This window comes from Elephas maximus, chromosome 1 (genome assembly GCF_024166365.1).
Source record: "Elephas maximus indicus isolate mEleMax1 chromosome 1, mEleMax1 primary haplotype, whole genome shotgun sequence".
Lineage (NCBI taxonomy): Eukaryota > Metazoa > Chordata > Mammalia > Proboscidea > Elephantidae > Elephas > Elephas maximus.
In genome coordinates this window covers 92,728,764-92,746,963 of record NC_064819.1, presented here as the reverse complement: position 1 = coordinate 92,746,963, position 18,200 = coordinate 92,728,764, and the positions used below count along the sequence as shown (strand labels likewise).

The window sequence follows — 18,200 nt, the reverse complement described above, 5'->3', positions numbered from 1 at the left end:
GAGATTTTGCAGATGTAATTAAGGTCCCAATCACTTAATCTTAAGACAGGGAGAATATGCAATCAGGTGAGCCCTTAAAAGGACTGGGCTGTTCCTGAACAAAGAGATTCAAAGTGTGAGAGGGGGTCAATGTGAGAAGGTTTTGGATTGTGAGCTTAAAGATGGAGGGGGCCACATTGCAAGGAATGCTGGTGGCCACTAGGATTGGGAGGGCCTCCTCGCTGACATCTACTAAGGAAATGAGAACCTCAGCACTACAGCTGCAAGAAACGGATTTCTGCCAACAGCTCTGTATGAGCTTGGAGGAAGATCCCAGCTCCAGATGAAAGTGTGAGTTTGTGAAACCCTAGTCTGAAGAATCCATCCGCACCATGCCTGGACAGATGACCTACAGACAGACCTGTGAACAAATAAATGGGTGGTGTTTTAAGGCACTAAGTTTGTGGTATTTTGTTGTGCAGCAGTAGAAAACTAATACACAGGCTCAAGTCTGCCACGGATAAGCACACAGCACTGAATGAAGTTTTCAATTGTCACGCATATTAGTTGCATAAAATAAAATCTTTCCTAATTTTGTTTTTGTATTTTTCTTTTTGATTTTTATGTGATGCAAGTAAATTCTTCTACAGTTATATTTGTCACTCATTCATTCAACAAAAATGCCTATTATGTACAGGCACATCATGGTAAAGATTTAAGCCATCAAGGATTTCCTTTTACTTGAATCCACAATCAACACCAATGGAAGCAGCAATCAAGAAATCAAACGAGAGGTGTAGCCAAGATGGCAGAATAGACAGATGCTTCCGGCGAGCCCTCTTTACAACAAAGACCCCAAAAAACAAGTGAAACGAGTATATTTGTGACAAGCTGGGAGCGCTGAGCATCGAAGGCAAGCTTGGACTACGAACTGAGGGGCAGGAGGAGGAAGAGACCATTCAGAATTGGAGAGGAGTTACCGGACCTGAATCACAGGGAGCCCTCAGGCACCATTCCCTGAGCGGTGGCGGCGGGGGCAGGCTGGTACTAGCATTTGGCCGCAGTTTCCTCAGGGAGAAGCAGCCAGCCTCACAGCCCACTCACACCTCCAGAACCTGAGGAGATTGGCGCTCATGGCAAAAGCTAAGTACTTGCGTATATTTTAACGTGCCCTTCCACCCCCAAGCCGGCTTCAGTGGCTGAATCCCTGGGCCTGAGATAGGCTCTGGTGAGCACCTAGAGCCATCTTCCCGGCCTTGGGGAAGGAAAAATTGCAATTGGGGGGAAAAGATAACTTGCTAGCTTCATTAACTGGGGGAGCTCAAGACAGAAGTGGCTCCTGTCCAGGCATAAACCGTCTGTGGACCTGGAGCACCTTTCCCTTCTGCATGGACCTGTGTGGGCCTATTATGGGAGAATAGGCCATTGTTGGCAAACTCCAACCATTTCAGCTGTGCAGTGGAGAGGTGGGTGTTTGACGTTTGACATTGCTTTGCCTATTAAACAAGGTCCTCACCTACCCACATCAGGGACCTAAGGACTGGTAGCTCCACTCAGGTCACCCAGCCACTCGTGACAGGGGTCCAAAGATAACTGGTACCCCCCAAGTCCTTACAACCAAAAACTTTGGGTGCCCACGGTCCCTCTGCAGAACCCACCCACCACCATGCTCTAGGGAACAGAGACGTGTTTTCCTCAGAGACACTTGGGGATTGGTTCTTAGCCCCCTGCCTTGTTCAGAGCATGGCCTCCTGCTGCAATCAGATACCTGTATATACACCAACCACCCCTGTCCCTCTAAGACTGTAAGACAGAGCCTGTACCACACACTTGATGATCAGCTACCTGGAAACCTGAGCTGAATTCATACAAGAAAACTGAATGGACTCCTAGACTGATATAACTGATAACAGCTTTAGCCAGCTAGGGACAGGACACCAGAGCGCCAAAGGCGAAAATAATCAAGCTACCTCACTCAAGCAACCCATAAGGGTATACCAAAACAAAACAAAACAAAGCAAGAAGCTCTGACGCAGTAAGCAAGCATAAACTAATGTAATAACTTTATAGATGGCTTGGAGACAACAGTCAATATCAAGTCACATAAAGAAACAGACCATGATCACCTCAACAGGCTCTCAAAAGAAAGAATCCAGGTATCTTGTAGATGAAAGTGCATTCCTGGAATTACGAGAGCCGGGATACAAAACTTTAATATACAGAACCCTTCAAGACATCAGGAAGGAAATGAGGCAATACGCAGAACAAGCCTAGGAACACACAGATAAAGCAACTGAAGAAATTAGAAAGATTATTCAGTAACATAATGAAAAGTTTAATAAGCTGGAAAAATCCATAGTCAGAGAGCAATCAGAAATTCAGAAGATTAACAATAAAATTACAGAATTAGACAACTCAAGAGAAAGTCAGAGGAACAGAATTGAGCAAGTAGAAGCTGGAATTTCTGAACTCGAAGATAAATCACTTGGCACTAATATATTTGAAGAAAAATCAGATAAAAGAATTTAAAAAAATGAAGAAAACTTAAGAATCATGTGGGACTCTCTCAAGAGAAATAACCTATGAGTGATTGGAGTACCAGAACAGGGAGGGATAACAGAAAATACAGAGAAAATTGTTGAAGATTTGTTGGCAGAAAACTTCCCTGATGTTGCGAAAGATGAGAAGATATCTATCCAAGATGATCATTGAGCTCCATATAGGGCAGACGTTAAAAGAAAGTCACCAAGACATATTATAATCAAGCTTGCCAAAACCAAAGATAAAGAGAGAATTTTAAGAGCAGTGAGGGATAAACGATAAGTCACCTACAAAGGAGAGCTAATCAAAATAAGCTCGGACTACTCAGCAGAAACAAAGCAGGCAAGAAGGCAAGGGGATGACCATATTTGAAAAATTGAAGGAAACAAATTGCCTGCCAAGAATCATATATCCATCAAAACTATCTCTTAAAAATGAAGGTGAGATTAAGACATTTCCAGATAAACACAAGTTGAGGGAATTCGTAAAAACCAAACCAAAACTACAAGAAATACTAAAGGGAGTTCTTTGGTTAGAAAATCAATAATATCAGGTATCAACCCAAGACTAGAACACTGGGCAGAGCAACCAGAAGTCAACCCAGACAGGGAAATCCAAAAAAACAAAGCAAGATTATAAAGGGGGGAAAAAAAGCCCCAAACAGGGTAACAGCAATGTTATTATATAAAACAAGACAACATTAAAATAATAAAGAGGAACTAAGAAATGTAATCATACACCTTCCATATGGAGAGGAAGATACAGTGATACAAAGAAATAAAAGTTAGTTTTAAATTTAGAAAGATAGGAGTAAATAATAAAAAAAAAATAATAAGGTAACCGCAAAGGAGACAAACTATCCTACTCATCAAAATAAAATACAAGGGAAAAATATAGACTCAGCAGAAACAAAGTCTACAGCAACAAATATGAGGAAAGAACAATATATAAAGAAAATCTACTCAGCACATAAAATCAAGTGGGAAAAAGAAACTGTCAACACACACAAAAAAAGACATCAAAATGATAGCACTAAATTCATACCTATCCATAATTACCCTGAACGTAAATGGACTAAATGCACCAATAAAGAGACAGAGAGTGGCAGAGATTAAAAAACAAGATCCGTCTATATGCTGCCTACAAGAGACATACCTTAGACTTAGAGGCACAAACAAACTAAAACTCAAAGGATGGAAAAAAATGTATCAAGCAAACAACAATCAAAAAAGAACAGGAGTGGCAATGTTAATTTCTGCCAAAATAGACTTTAAAGTTAAATCCGTCAGAAAGGATGAGGAAGGACACTATATAATAATTAAAGGGTCAATACACCAAGAAGATAAAACCATATTAAATATTTATGCTCCTAATGACAGGGCAGCAAGATACATAAAACAAACTCTATCAGCACTGAAAAGCGAGATAGGCAGCTCCACAATAATAGTAGGAGACTTCAACACACAACTTTCGGTGAAGGACAGGACATCCAGAAACAAGATCAATAAAGACACGGAAGATCTAAATGCCACAATTAAACAACTTGACCTCGTAGACATATACAGAACCCTCCACTCAACAGCAACCAAGCATACTTTCTTTCCTAGTGCACATGGAACATTCTCTAGAATAGACCACATATTAGGTCATAAAGCAAGCCTTAGCAGAATCCAAAACTTTGAAATATTACAAAGCATCTTCTCTGACCATAAGGCCATAAAAGTGGAAATCAATAACAGGAAGAGCAGGGAAAAGAAATCAAACACTTGGAAACTGAAGAATACCCTGCTCAAAAAAGACTGGATAATAGAAGACATTAAGGATGGAATAAAGAAATTTATAGAATCCAATGAGAATGAAAACACTTCCTATCAGAACCTTTGGGACACAGCAAAAGCGGTGCTCAGAGGCCAATTTATATCAATAAATGCACACATCCAAAGAGAAGAAAGGGCCAAAATCAAAGAATTATCCCTAGAACTTGAACAAATAGAAAGAGAGCAACAAAAGAAACCCACAGGCACCTGAAGAAAACAAATAATAAAAATTAGAGCTGAACTAAATGAAATAGAAAACAGGAAAACAATTGAAAGAATTAACAAGACCAGAAGCTGGTTCTTTGAAAAAATCAACAAAAGTGATAAACCACTGGCCAAACTGACAAAAGAAAAACAGGAGAGGAAGGGAATAACCTGAATAAGAAATGAGATGGGCGATATTACAACAGACTCAACTGAAATTAAAAGAATCATGTCAGATTACTATGAAAAACTGTACTCAAACAAATTTGAAAACCTAGAAGAAATGGATGAATTCCTAGAAACACACTACCTACCTAAACTAACACAAACAGAAGTAGAACAACTAAATAGACCCATAACAAAAGAAGAGATTGAAAAGGTAATCAAGAAACTCCCAACAAAAAAAAGCCCTGGTCCTGACGGCTTCACTGCAGAGGTCTACCAAACTTTCAGAGAAGAGTTAACACCACTACTACTAAAGGTATTTCAGAGCATAGAAAAAGGTGGAATACTACCAAACACATTCTATGAAGCCTCCATATCCCTGATACCAAAACCAGGTAAAGATACCACAAGAAAAGAAAATTATAGACCTATATCACTCATGAACGTAGATGCAAAAATCCTCAATAAAATTCTAGCCAATAGAATTCAATAACATCAAAAAAAAAAAATTCACCATGACCAAGTGGGATTTATACCAGGTATGAAGGGATGGTTCAACATTAGAAAAACAATTAATGTAATCCACCACATAATTAAAACAAAAGACAAGAATCATATGATTTTATCAATTGATGCAGAAAAGGCATTTGACAAAGTTCAACACCCATTCATGACAAAAACTCTCAGCAAAATAGGAATAGAAGGAAAATTCCTCAACATAATAAAGGGTATTTATACAAAGCCAACAGCCAACATCACCCTAAATGGAGAGAGCCTGAAAGCATTCCCATTGAGATCAGGAACCAGACAAGGATGCCCTTTATAGCACTCTCATTCAACATTGTGCTGGAAGTCCTAGCCAGAGCAATTAGGCTAGATAAAGAAATAAAGGGCATCCAGGTTGGCAAGGAAGAAATAAAAGTATCTCTATTTGCAGATGACATGATCTTATACACAGAAAACCCTAAGAAATCCTCCAGAAAACGACTCTAATAGAAGAGTTCAGCAGAGTATTGGGATACAAGATAATCATACAAACATCAGCTGGATTCCTCTACAACAACAAAAAGAACATCCAAGAGGAAATCACCAAATCAATGCCATTTACAGTAGCCCCTGAGAAGATAAAATACTTAGGAATAAATCTTACCAGAGATGTAAAAGACTCATACATAGAAAACTACGGTACATTTCCACAAGAAACCAAAAGAGACTTACATAAGTGGAAGAACATACCTTGCTTGTGGATAGGAAGACTTAACATTTGGAAATGTCTATTCTACCAAAAGCAACCTATACATTTAATGCAATTCCGATCCAAATCCCAATGACGTTCTTTAATGAGATGGAGAAACAAATCACCAACTTCATATGGAAGGGAAAGAGGCCCAGGATAAATAGGGCATAACTGAAAAAGAAGAACAAAGTGGGAGGCCTTACTTTACCTGATTTTTGAACCTATTATACCCCCACAGTAGTCAAAACAGCCTCATACTGGTACAACAACAGATACATGGACCAATGGAACAGAATTGAGAATCCAGACATAAATCCATCCACATATGAGCAGTTGATATTTGACAAAGGCCCCAAAACAGTTAAATGGGGAAAAGACAGTCTTTTTAACAAATGGTGCTGGCATAACTGGATATCCATCTGCAAAAAAATGAAACAAGACCCAGACCTCGCTCCATGCACAAAAACAAACTCAAAATGGATCAAAGACCTAAATATAAAATCTAAAACTATAAAGATCATAGAAGAAAAAATAGGAACAACGTTAGGAGCCCTAATACATGGCATAAACAGTATACAAAACATTATAAAGAATGCAGAAGAAAAACTAGATAGCTGAGAGCTCCTAAAAATGAAACACCTATGCTCATCCAAAGACTTCACCAAAAGAGTAAAAAGACTACCTACGGACTGGGAAAAAGCTTTTAGCTATGACATTTCTGATCAGCGCCTGATCTCTAAAATCTACATGATACTGCAAAAACTCAACTGCAAAAGGACAAATAACCCAATTAAAAAATGGGCAAAAGATATGAACAGACACTTCACTAAAGAAGACATTCAGGTAGCTAACAGTTATATGAGGAAATGTTCACGATCATTAGCCATTAGGGAAATGCAGATTAAAACTACAATGAGATTTCATCTCACTCCACCAAGGCTGGCATAAATCCAAAAAACACAAAATAATAAATGTTCGAGAGGCTGTGGAGAGATTGGAACAGTTACACACTGCTGGTGGGAATGTAAAAGGGTACAACCACTTTGGAAATCGAATTGGCACTTCCTTAAAAAGCTAGAAATAGAGCTACCATATGATCCAGCAATCCCACTCCTTGGAATATATCCTAGAGAAATAAGATTCTTTACACAAACGGATATATGCACACCCATGTTTATTGCAGCACTGTTTACAATAATAGCAAAAAGATGGAAGCAAGCAAGGTGCCCATCAAGGGATGAATGGATAAATAAATTGTGGTATATTCACAGAATGGAATACTATGCATCGATAAGGAACAGTGAGGAATCTGTGAAACATTTCATAACATGGAGGAACCTGGAAGGCATTATGCTGAGTGAAATCAGTCAGCTGCAAAAGGACAAATATTGTATAAGACCACTATTATAAGAACTTGAGAAATAGTTTAAACTGAGAAGAAAACATCCTTTTGTGGTTACGAGAGGAGGGAGGGAGGGTGGGTGAGGGGTATTCACTAATTAGATGGTAGATAAGAACTAATTTATGTGAAGGGAAAGACAACACAAAATACAGGGGAGGTCAGCACAACTGGACTAAACGAAAAGCAAAGAAGTTTCCTGAATAAACCGAAAATGCTTCGAATGCCAGTGTATCAGGGGCAGGGGTTTGGAGACCATGATTTCAGGGGACATCTAAGTCAACTGGCATAATAAAATCTATTAAGAAAACATTCTGCATCCCACTTTGAAGAGTGGTGTCTGGGGTCCTAAATGCTAGCAAGCAGCCATCTAGGATGCATCAATTGGTCTCAACCCACCGGGATCAAAGGAGAATGAAGAACACCAAGGACACAAGGCGATTGCGAGCCCAAGAGACAGAAAGGCCACATGAACCAGAGACTACATCACCCTGAGACCAGAAGAACTAGATGGCGCCCTGCTACAACTGATGACTGCCCTGACAGGGAACACAACAGGAGAATCCCTGAGGGAGCAGGAGAGCAGTGGGATGCGGACCCCAAATTCTCATAAAAAGACCAGACTTAATGGTCTGACTGAGACTGGAAGAACCCCGGCTGTCATGGCCCCCAGACCTTCTGTTGGCCCAGGATAGGAACCGTTCCCGAAGCCAACTCTTCAGACATGGTTTGGACTGGACAATGGGTTGGCGAGGGATGCTGGTGAGGAGTGAGCTTCTTGGATCAGGTGGACACTTGAGACTATGTTGGCATCTCCTGCCTGGAGGGGAGATGAGAGGGTGAAGGGGGCTAGAAGCTGGCGAAATGGACATGAAAAGAGAGAGTGGAGGGAGAGTGCGGGCTGTCTCATTAGGGAGAGAGTAATTGGGAGTGTGTAGCAAGGTGTATATGGGTTTTTGTGTGAGAGACTGACTTGATTTGTAAACTTTCACTTAAAGCACAAGAAAAATTATAAAAAACAAATGGGAAATCAAATGATGCATTACTTTGGGCAAATTTGCTGCAAAAGACCTCTTTAAAGCATTAAAAAGCAAAGATGTCACTTTGAGGACTAAGGTGTACCTCACCCAAGCCATGGTGTTTTCAATTGCTTCATATGCATGTGAAAGCTGGACAGTGAAGAAGGAAGACCAAAGAAGAATTGATGCCTTTGAGTTGTGGTGTGGGCAAAGATTATTGACTATACCATGGATTGCCAAAAGCATGAAGAAATCTGTCTTGAAAGAAGTACAGCAAGAATACTCCTTAGAAGCAAGGATGATAAGACTTTGTCTCATATATATTGGAGAAACCCTGACAGTTTGGCCCCCGGACACCCTTTTAGCTCAGTAATGAAGTCACTCCTGAGGTTCACTCTTCAGCCCAAGATTAGACAGGCCCGTAAAACAAAGCAAGACTAAAGAACACATCAGCTCAGGGGCAATGACTAGAAGGCAGGACGGGGCAGGAAAGCTGTTCATAGGGAACCCAAGGTTGAGAAGCGAGAGTGTTGACATGTGGGGTTGTTAACCAATGTCCTAAAAAAATATGTACTAACTCTTTAACGAGAAGGTAGTTTGTTCTGTAAACCTATGCCAAATGTTCAATAACAAAAAAAAAGGGACAACAACAACAACAACAAAAAAGCCCAAAACAATGAGAGGGTGGTGGAAACCAAGGGGTGATGAGGGCCTGAGGGATGAGAGAGACAGAAAAGGCCTGGAGAAGGAGGAGGTGAGGAAAGAAGCAGAAGAAAAGAATTCTAAGTAGTGGAATTCTCAAATTTAAGTATGTTGTTTATAGATTTTTAATTAATATATATACCTAAGGATCTAGCTGGGTATTCTTTGCATTTGATATTTAATACATTCTGTGGGTCTACCTAAATATGAATTGCCTCCTCATGCTAACCAGGTTAAAGAAAATAACAGTACCAAGTGTCCCGATAAAATATGGACATCCCTTGTTGTCTTCTACTGACTCATGCCAAAGCCCATGTGCTACAGAGTAGAACTGCTCCATAGGGCTTTCTTGGCTGAAATCTTAAGGGAAACAGATCAACAGGCCTTTTCTTCCCCAGTGTCCCTGAGAGGGCTCCAACTGCCAAGCTTTCTGTTATATCGTTTAAAAAAAAAAATCCTTTAGGTGTTAATAATACATAAACACAGTCAATGGTTGTGCACTGGCAAAGGCATTTTTGACTGTTGAACACTCGCAACTTTGAAGAGGTTAAAAGTTCCTACACTCTTCTGGTTAAAATATGCAGTAATGAATTGTGCTTTCATGAGCTGCTTTGTATTGAAGATAGCCGTGGGACTCAGACAAACTCAGAGCTATGAAATGAAGATAATTTTAATATACACTAACGCAGGAGTCATAGATGCATTGTTTGGGAAAGTCAAACTTGGGAACTTTGTGAGCCTGGCTGCAGAGCCTTTCAGACACATTTGTACATGAATGGACAAAATTACTTCTCTTACAGATTAAATGACTGATGGTTTGGGGTTATCAAAGTTGAGCTAGCCACTACTATTAATAAAAAGGAAACTTGTCTCTGTGGGACTCTCTATCTGGTGTCTTCAGACACAACCTTCTAGGTTTAAGGAGGAGACCCCTGGTCTTTCTACCTTCATTCCTAAGGCGAGCTCAGTCTCTGGCATCAAATTCTTTGGGGGTGAATTTTATTCTAGAGAAGTCCAGGTGGGGAGAAATAAGAGGTGGGAGGGAGGGAGTCCAGTTCAGGGAAAGGCATTCCAAGAAGGGAAGAAAAGGAAAAGGACCGGCCCCAGCCTGGGGGTTTCTCCGCGGTTTCCTCTGACAGCCCAGGGTAGGACTCAGGGAGCCAGTGTGACGAAGAGCGGTCCGTACAGGAGGAGAGGGGTCAGGACAAAGTCCTAGCACCTAGGCTTGGCTCTCAGGCCCCGAGGGTGGTGTCTGGAGTGAGGAAGCCAAGAGGTGGGGATTCCCCTTCTCCCCAGTTTCACTTCTCCCCCTCACAACCTGTGTCAGTTCCTTCTGTCTGGAGAACTTGACGCGACACCAGTTCTCACTCCCATTGTGTATCCGGTTTCTGCAGTAACCAATCAGTGTCTCCTCGGTTCCCGGTTATAAGGTGCGCACGGACCCACTGGAACTCAGTCTCCCCGGACTCCAGTGATCATGCTAATGGCTTCCCAGATCCTCCTCTTGTTGCTCTCCGGGACCCTGCCCCTGACCCAGACCCGGGCGGGTGAGTGTGTGGTCAGGAGGGAAACGGCCTCTGTGGAGGGAAGAGGAGAGAAGGGACCACCCAGTTGGAGCTCAGGACCCTAGGGAAGCCACGTCACCACCACCCCCTCCCAGGGCCCCCTCCCCCGCCCCGGCCCCCGCCTCTCCCACCCCTGTGTCCTGGCCCTGCTCCTCCCGCCGCCCCTTCTCCGCCTACCAGCCCCTCCTCGCCCCTCCCCGCCCCCATCGGTCCCGGAGCCGGGCGCCTCACGGGGAGGGGGTCGGTGGTCTCAGCCACTCCCCGCCCCCAGGCTCCCACTCCCTGAACTTTTTCTTCACCGCCGTGTCCCGGCCCGGCGTTGGGGAGCCCCGCGTCATCGCCGTCGGCTACGTGGACGACACGCAGTTCGGACACTTTGACAGCGACGCCGCGAATCCGGGGTCGGAGCCGCGGACACCGTGGGCGGAGCAGGAGGGGCCGGAGCATTGGGCAGAGCTGACGCGCGGAGCCAAGGACATCGCACAGGCTCTCCGAGTGGGCCTGCAGGCCTTGCGCGGCTACTACAACCACAGCGACACCAGTGAGTGACGCCAGATCGCAGGTCACGGGTCCCCTCGCCCACACAGACTGGTCGCCCTGAATCTCCGGGTCCCAACTTCACACTGAGGCCTTGGGACCCGCCCAGCCCCTCGACCCCGGAAGAGCCGCGGGGATTCCCTCCAGGTTTCAGTAGGCCGAAACGGCTAAGTTGGCTGGGCCGACCGCGGGGGCGGTCAGGTTCTCACACCATCCAGGCGCTGTCTACCTGCGAGGTAGGGTCGGACGGGCGCTTCCTCCGCGGGTGCCCTCGGATCGCCTACGACGGAACCGATTACATTGCCCTGAACGAGGACCTGCGCTCCTGGACAGCGGCGGACGGCGCGGCTCAGATCACCCGGCGGGAGTGGGAGGAGGCCGGTGAGGCGGAGCGCGTCAGAGCCTTCCTGGAGGGGGAGTGTGTGGAGTGGCTGCATAGATATCTGGAAAAAGGGAAGGAGACGCTTCTGCGAGCAGGTTAGAGGGGCCATGGGGCACCTCCCTTATCTCCTCTCAGGCTGGGACCGTTCCGCCAAATGGTGTCACACAAGGAGGAGAGAAAAATGGCATCAGCGCCAGAATACTCACCTGGCATGAGTTGGGAGAGAGCGGAGTCCACCCAGGTGTCCAGGTTCTGTACCAGAGAAAGACTTGCCCAGAGGTCTGCTAAGGGTCTCAGGGATAATTAAGGGCTCCAGTCTCTGGGGGTGAAGGGGGAGACGGTTGCTGAAATAACTGATTGACAGTTCCCATTGAACCTGTTAGTGGGCTCAGTGGACTTTCTCTCTCAGGCCTTGTTCTCTGCCCCAGTCAACCTCTTTGAAAGTCTGACTTCAGCTTTTCTGAGTCTCTGGTCAGGACTAGAAGTACCTGTTCTTCCCCTCAGAGACCTAGAGCCTGTTATCCTGGGCTCACCCAAATTCTAGAACTTTCCAAGGAGTAGGAGATTGTTCTACACCCCTGGGTGCAGGCTGTGGTTTGGGTTTTGCTCTCCATCCCCCCCACCCCAGTTGTCCTGTTCATTCTCAGGATGGTCATGTGAGCCCTGCTCAAGCGGCCCATGGAGGCAATGGAAAGTTCCTAAATTTTCTGACCCTTCCACTCAGATCCCCCAAAGGCATATGTGACCCACCACCCCATCTCTGATGGTGTGGTCACTCTGAAGTGCTGGGCCTTGGGCTTCTACCCTTCGGAGATCACCCTGACCTGGCAACGAGATGGGGAGGACCAGACCCAGGACACAGAGTTTGTGGAGACCAGGCCTGCAGGGGACGGGACCTTCCAGAAGTGGGCTGCCCTGGTAGTACCCTCTGGAGAGGAGCAGAGATATGTGTGCCTTGTGCAGCATGAGGGGCTGTCTGAGCCCCTCACCTTGAGATGGGGTAAGTAGGGAACAAGGGCAAAGCCTCTCCTCAGGGTGCTCTTCTGGGCACCTCCAGCAGGGTCAAGGGTGAGACCTAGAGGCCAGGGCCGCTTCCCTTCCCTTGCCTTTCCTTCCCTTCCTAGAGGTGCCTCCTCAGCCCACCACTTCCATCCTGGGAATTGTTGCTGGCCTGGTTCTCCTAGGAGCTGTGGTCACTGGAGTTGTGATCTGGATAAAGAAGAGCTCAGGTAGGGGAGGGGCTGGGGTCTGAGTTTTCTTATCCTACTGGTGGCTTTCAAGCCCCAGGTAAGAGTTTGTTCCTGTCCTGCCTCACTATGGAAGACATCATCCATATATTGGCACCTACCCAGTCTGGGGTGCTGTGTGCTAACACTTACTGTTATGTAAAGCACATGTGAACACGAAGGACAAACCTCTCACCTTGGATAATCCTGGTGATGAGAGCTGATTCTTAGCAGTCACAGGTCAGAGGGGAAGTTCGCTGCTGAGGATGGATCTACAAGAGGATGGTTGGTCCAGTTCCCACACATCTTTACTCTTGTTTCGGATCCTGTCTGCAATCATAGTTCTGGATACTTCCCTGGGGTCCAGGACTAGCTGGTTCCTCTAGAACTTATGGCTCTACCTCCTCCCTGGTCTTTCACACGAAGTTTTCTTCCCACAGGTGGAAGAAGAGGGACCTATGTTCAGACCCTTAGGACATTGTAGACAGGAGCCCATTAACCCCTCCCCCTCCCACCCCATAATTCTTTCTTTAGTCTCATCTCCTCCTGTAGGCTCTGACTAGATCCTGTTTTTGTTCTTCTCCAGGTGGTGACAGTGCCCAGGGCACTGATGTGCCTCTCACAGATTCTAAAGGTATGACCCTGGAGGGCCTAATGTGGAGGAGCGGTTGGGTAGAGGGGAAATGACTGGGTTACGGGGATTTTGGGATTTGGACATTTTTGGATGTTTTGAACTTGTGGTGAGCTGTTCAGCATATCAACACTTACAGTGACTCACCTGTAATTGTTACTGGTTCTTTTCTTCTGCAGCGTGAAACTTCTGCCTTGTGTGGGACTGAGTGATACAAAATTTGTCCACATCTCACTTCGCGACTTCAAGAACCCCTGACTTATCTTTCTGCAACCGGTGTCTGAACGTGTCTGTGTTCTTATCAGCATAATGGGATGATGTGGGGAGACTAGCCCACCCCTGCCCAGTAGGACCCCCTCCCCACACTGACTTGTGTCCTTTCCCTGATCAGCATTCCTGTTCCAGCAGAGGCAGGGCTAGAACTTCTCCAACCCTATCATAACTTTGTGTTGTTCTGAGCTGAGCAGCTTCTCACTTCCCTATTGAAATGAGAATCTGGATATGATTTTTATTCAATTTCTTGCTAAGAGGTGGGGTTGATGGGTTATTTAAAGGTGAGGAATACTCAAAATTTGAGAGAGGAAATAAATGGAAGATCTGAGAACCTTCCAGAATTTGCATCTTTGCTATGCTGATTCTGTCGCAAGTGGGGACAGGAGGATGCTGTGGAGGAGCTGAGCGTGGACAAGGTCTGTGCCCCACGTGTGCACATACATGTTTGCATACGTGCAGAATGTATTCTAAATTCTAAGCAATTACGAGACTGTTTGTATAAGGAGTCTGCTGTCCAATCTGACTGGGCCATACACACAAAGACACTTTACAGATTGTTGGCAAGCAAAAGGTGTTATTATTATTTATACAAAGCAAACCAAAAAAATAGGAACATACTTGAAGTTAACCCGTCCCTTCCATCCCCATGAGTACCCCATTTAGCATTGTAGGAGAGGAACCCACTTATGTCTAAAAGGGGGGCCCATTTGCTCATTCCAAATTGCCCGTATCCATTTTTGTGTGACTGGGTGGTCATACTGTTAATCAGGTGTTAGCAGCTATGTATTTCTCTAAGCAAGTGTGTCGCCAGCTCAGGTCAGGTGCAGCATAACTGTGTTTTTCTCTCTCTGTCTCTCTCTGCATTGTCTCTCTGTGGCTGTCCTTGGTTGGGTATGGACCCCTGTGACACTGGTCAAACTCTCAACCAGCAGCTTTGGGGACAACCCTGAGCCAGTGCCAGGCTTAAGCTAGCATTATGACAACTCTTGATGCAAAACTGTTTACAGGCAACACCTGTGCAGTGAAGGAGCACCGATGGTACAACTGTTAAACACTTGGCTGCTAACTGAAACGTTGGTGGTTAGAACCCCACTCAGGGGCTCCGTGGGAAAAAGGCCTGACAATCTGCGTCTGTAAAGATTACAGCCTAGAAAGCCTTATGGGGCAGTTCTACTCTGTCCCATGAGGTCGCTGTGAGTCAAAAATCAACTCAACAGCACCTACCAACAGCACTCTATGCAGTACATGCCCAAGCCTCTGAGGGCAACCTCTTGGCTCTTAGGGTCACTGTTCTCAGCACAGCCAGGGAATCTGCTACTGCCAAAGTTAAGCCAGCTCGGCCGCCATCTGCTCAGTAGGCCAGTTTTCCTACTGCTGCCCTGACTGCTCTCTCTGCCGCTGGATCCCTACTGGACATTTGCTGCCAGCTCTGCCCTGGGCCCCTTCTAGGCTTCTCTGCCACTGGCTTTGGCATTGTTTCCTCTCAGTCCTTAGTGTTATCAGCTCAGTGTTACAGCCCTTTACCCATATTATAACTCTTTTGAGGGGGTGTCTAGGAGATTCTCAGCTAAAAGACCCCAGGCCCAAAGGACACAGTCTTCTCTAGACTCTTGTTGAACAGGAGGCCCCCCACAAACTTCCATGAGACTGCTTACTTCGATAGACAAACTGCTTGTTAATTTCAAGGTGTGGCTTTCCATAAGCCTACTGTGATGGTTAAGATTATGTGTCAACATGGCTGGGCCATGATTCTCAGTGTTTTGGCAGTCATATAATGTGAGCACTTCCCTGTTGAGAGCTAATATGTGATCATCCCAAGGATGGCATCTGCTGTGAGTAGCCAATCATTCGAGGGGGAATTTCCTTGGCAGTGTTGCCTGCATCGAGTGTGGCCGGGCGTTCAGATAGGGGCTCTCGGGCTCATTCTGGATCCTGAAGCTGGCTCCTATTGGTCTGACCTCTGGTTCTTGGGACTTGAGCTAGCAGCTTACCTGCAGTCTTGCCTGCCATTATTGGGATTCAACGATCTTCACAGACTGTGAGCAACAACCCTGCTCTCTGGCCTGCCGATCTTGGGTTTACCAGGCCCTGTGGCTATGTGAATCAGGAGAAGCCTTTTTCTTGCCCCACGGACTTGGGTCGTTACAGCTTCTACACCCTCATGTGGTGTTTCCTTGGTATAAGTCTCTCTCTGTATATATGGGTTTTCTGTATATATAGAGAACCCAACCTAAGACACCTACGCATCCAGCCAGTCCTATTGAATGGATTGCAAGCTGCTTATGCAGCCAGGAAAACAGCCAATACTTGGAAGCCACTTATGTGGTTAGCAAACAGACCAATCACTGCAAGGCACAAAGAGAACAATCATTTGGCAGACTGTGGCCCAAAAATCATTTTGAGAGGATTACAAACCCAAGGCCAGAAAGGCCATTTAAAGAAACCTGTTGCAGTGAAACATAGAAATAAAAGTGTTAAGATTAGAAACTGTTAAGTGCTATGGGAAGATGACTCAGAGTGTGGGTATGTCGGGAGAGGAAAGATGGCTATTGTAACTCAGGTGGTCAGCATGGGCTTCATTGAGAGGGTGACCTTTGAGGAAAGATTTGAAGAACATGAAGGAATTAGCCACGAAGATGTCTGGCATAATCTTTCCCCGGGAGGGGTGGGGGGCATCTAGTTCAGACACACCAGGACAGGGCTGTGTCTGTGTTCTGGGAGCAGGGAGGAGGCCAGTGTAGCTGCAGCAGAGTCATAGAGGTGAGGTCAGAAGTGCTGCTAGATTGTGTAGGCCCTGAGGGTATAGGAATGGCTCTGACTTTTACTGAGTGAGATGGGGAGTTACAGGACAGTTTTGAGCCACAGAGATATGGTGTGACTCCTCTTTTGAAATGATCACTGGCTTCTGTGCTGGGAATAGAATCAAGAGGCAAGGGGTGAGCAAGGCAGGAGGAAATCCAAGAAATATGTGCTGCATTCCAGCTAGAGATGTTGGTTTGGTGTAAGCAATGGAAAGAGTGGGAAGTGGTTGGACTCTGCATATATTTTGAAGCTGGATGTTACGTTTTTGTTGTTGTTGTTAGGTGCCGTCAAGTCAGTTCCGACTCATAGTGACCCTATGCAAGACAGAACAAAACACTGCCCAGTCCTGAGCCATCCTTACAATCTTTATGCTTGAGCTTATTGTTGCAGCCACTGTGTCAATCCACCTCACTGAGGGTCTTCCTCTTTCCTGCTAACCCTATACTTTGCCAAGGATGATGTCCTTCATCAGAGACTGATCCCTCCTGACAACATGTCCAAAGTATGTAAGACACAGGCTTGCCATCTTGCTTCTAAGGAGCATTCTTGTTGTACTACTTCTAAGACAGATTTGTTCGTTCTTTTGGCAGTCCACGGTATATTCAATATTCTTTGCCAACACCACAGTTCAAAGGCATCAATTCTTCTTCAGTCTTCCTTATTCATTATCCAGCTTTCACATGTATATTATGCTATTGAAAATACCATGGCTTGGGTCAGGCGCATGTTAGTCTTCAGGGTGACATCTTTGCTCTTCAACACTTTAAAGAGGTCCTTTGCAGCAGATTTACCCAATGCAATATGTCTTTTGATTTCTTGACTACTGCTTCTATGGCTGTTGATTGTGGATCCAAGTAAAATGAAATCCTTGACAACTTCAATCTTTTCTCCATTCATCGTGATGTTACTCATTGGTCCAGTTGTGAGGATTTTTGTTTTCTTTATGTTGAGGTGTAATCCGTACTGAAGGCTGTGGTCATTTATCTTCATTAGTAAGTGCTTCAAGTCCTTTTCACTTTCAGCAAGCAAGGTTGTGTCATCTGCATAACGCAGGTTGTTAATGAGTCTTCATCCAATCCTGATGTCACGCTCTTCTTCATATGCTCCAGCTTCTCATATTATTTGCTCAGCATACAGACTGAATAGCTATGGTGAAAGAATACAACCCTGAGTTTAAGCCACTCAGTATCCCCTTGTTCTGTCCAAACAACTGCCTCTTGATCTCTGTAAATGTTTCTCATGAGCACAATTAAGTGTTCTGGAATTCCCATTCTGCTGGAGTTATGGGATTTCCTAAAGGACAAAATTTGTGGTATAAGAGAGAGGAACCAAGGAGGACACCAACTGTTTTGGTCTGTGTAAATAGGAAGATGGAGCTGATGTCAGTAGAGATGGGGAGACTGTGGGAGGAGTATGCTGGAGAAGGGGCATCGCAGGCATGCAGTTTCAGAGATGTTATATCTGAGATGCCTATTAGAAATGTCAGGTTTTTGAGGTGTCAGCTGGATATACGAGTCTAGACTTTAGGGAAAAGTCTGAGCTGTAGAAATAGATTTGGGAAATGAAGCATAATATCAATTATATTTAAAGCTTTGAGTATGGATGAAGTCACCAAGAGAGTGATTAGCTACAGAAGAGAAAGAAACAGAGACTGAACCCTGGACCGTCCATTGCTAAGCAATCTGATAAGCCCACACTCAAAATGCAGACTGGAGAGTTCT

At 44.9% G+C, this 18,200-nt stretch overlaps 1 protein-coding gene across 6 annotated transcripts in view; it reads left to right on the top strand.

The window, feature by feature from the left end:
• Positions 1–18,200, top strand: part of LOC126078111 (HLA class I histocompatibility antigen, A alpha chain-like) — a 598,109-nt gene that overhangs the window by 127,656 nt on the left and 452,253 nt on the right. Inside the window, exons 1-7 of one of the 6 annotated variants that reach the window (XM_049888282.1) lie at positions 10,154–10,610; positions 10,900–11,169; positions 11,367–11,546; positions 12,272–12,547; positions 12,672–12,776; positions 13,360–13,407; positions 13,584–14,022. In XM_049888282.1, coding sequence (XP_049744239.1) covers positions 10,541–10,610; positions 10,900–11,169; positions 11,367–11,546; positions 12,272–12,547; positions 12,672–12,776; positions 13,360–13,407; positions 13,584–13,588 — 954 coding nt within the window. In that variant the 5' untranslated portion in view covers positions 10,154–10,540 and the 3' untranslated portion in view covers positions 13,589–14,022. Of the gene's footprint in view, positions 1–10,152; positions 10,611–10,899; positions 11,170–11,366; positions 11,643–12,271; positions 12,548–12,671; positions 12,777–13,359; positions 13,408–13,583; positions 14,023–18,200 lie in introns of those variants that run through there. The other 5 variants (XM_049888208.1, XM_049888239.1, XM_049888253.1 and 2 more) reach the window with 5 other exon arrangements.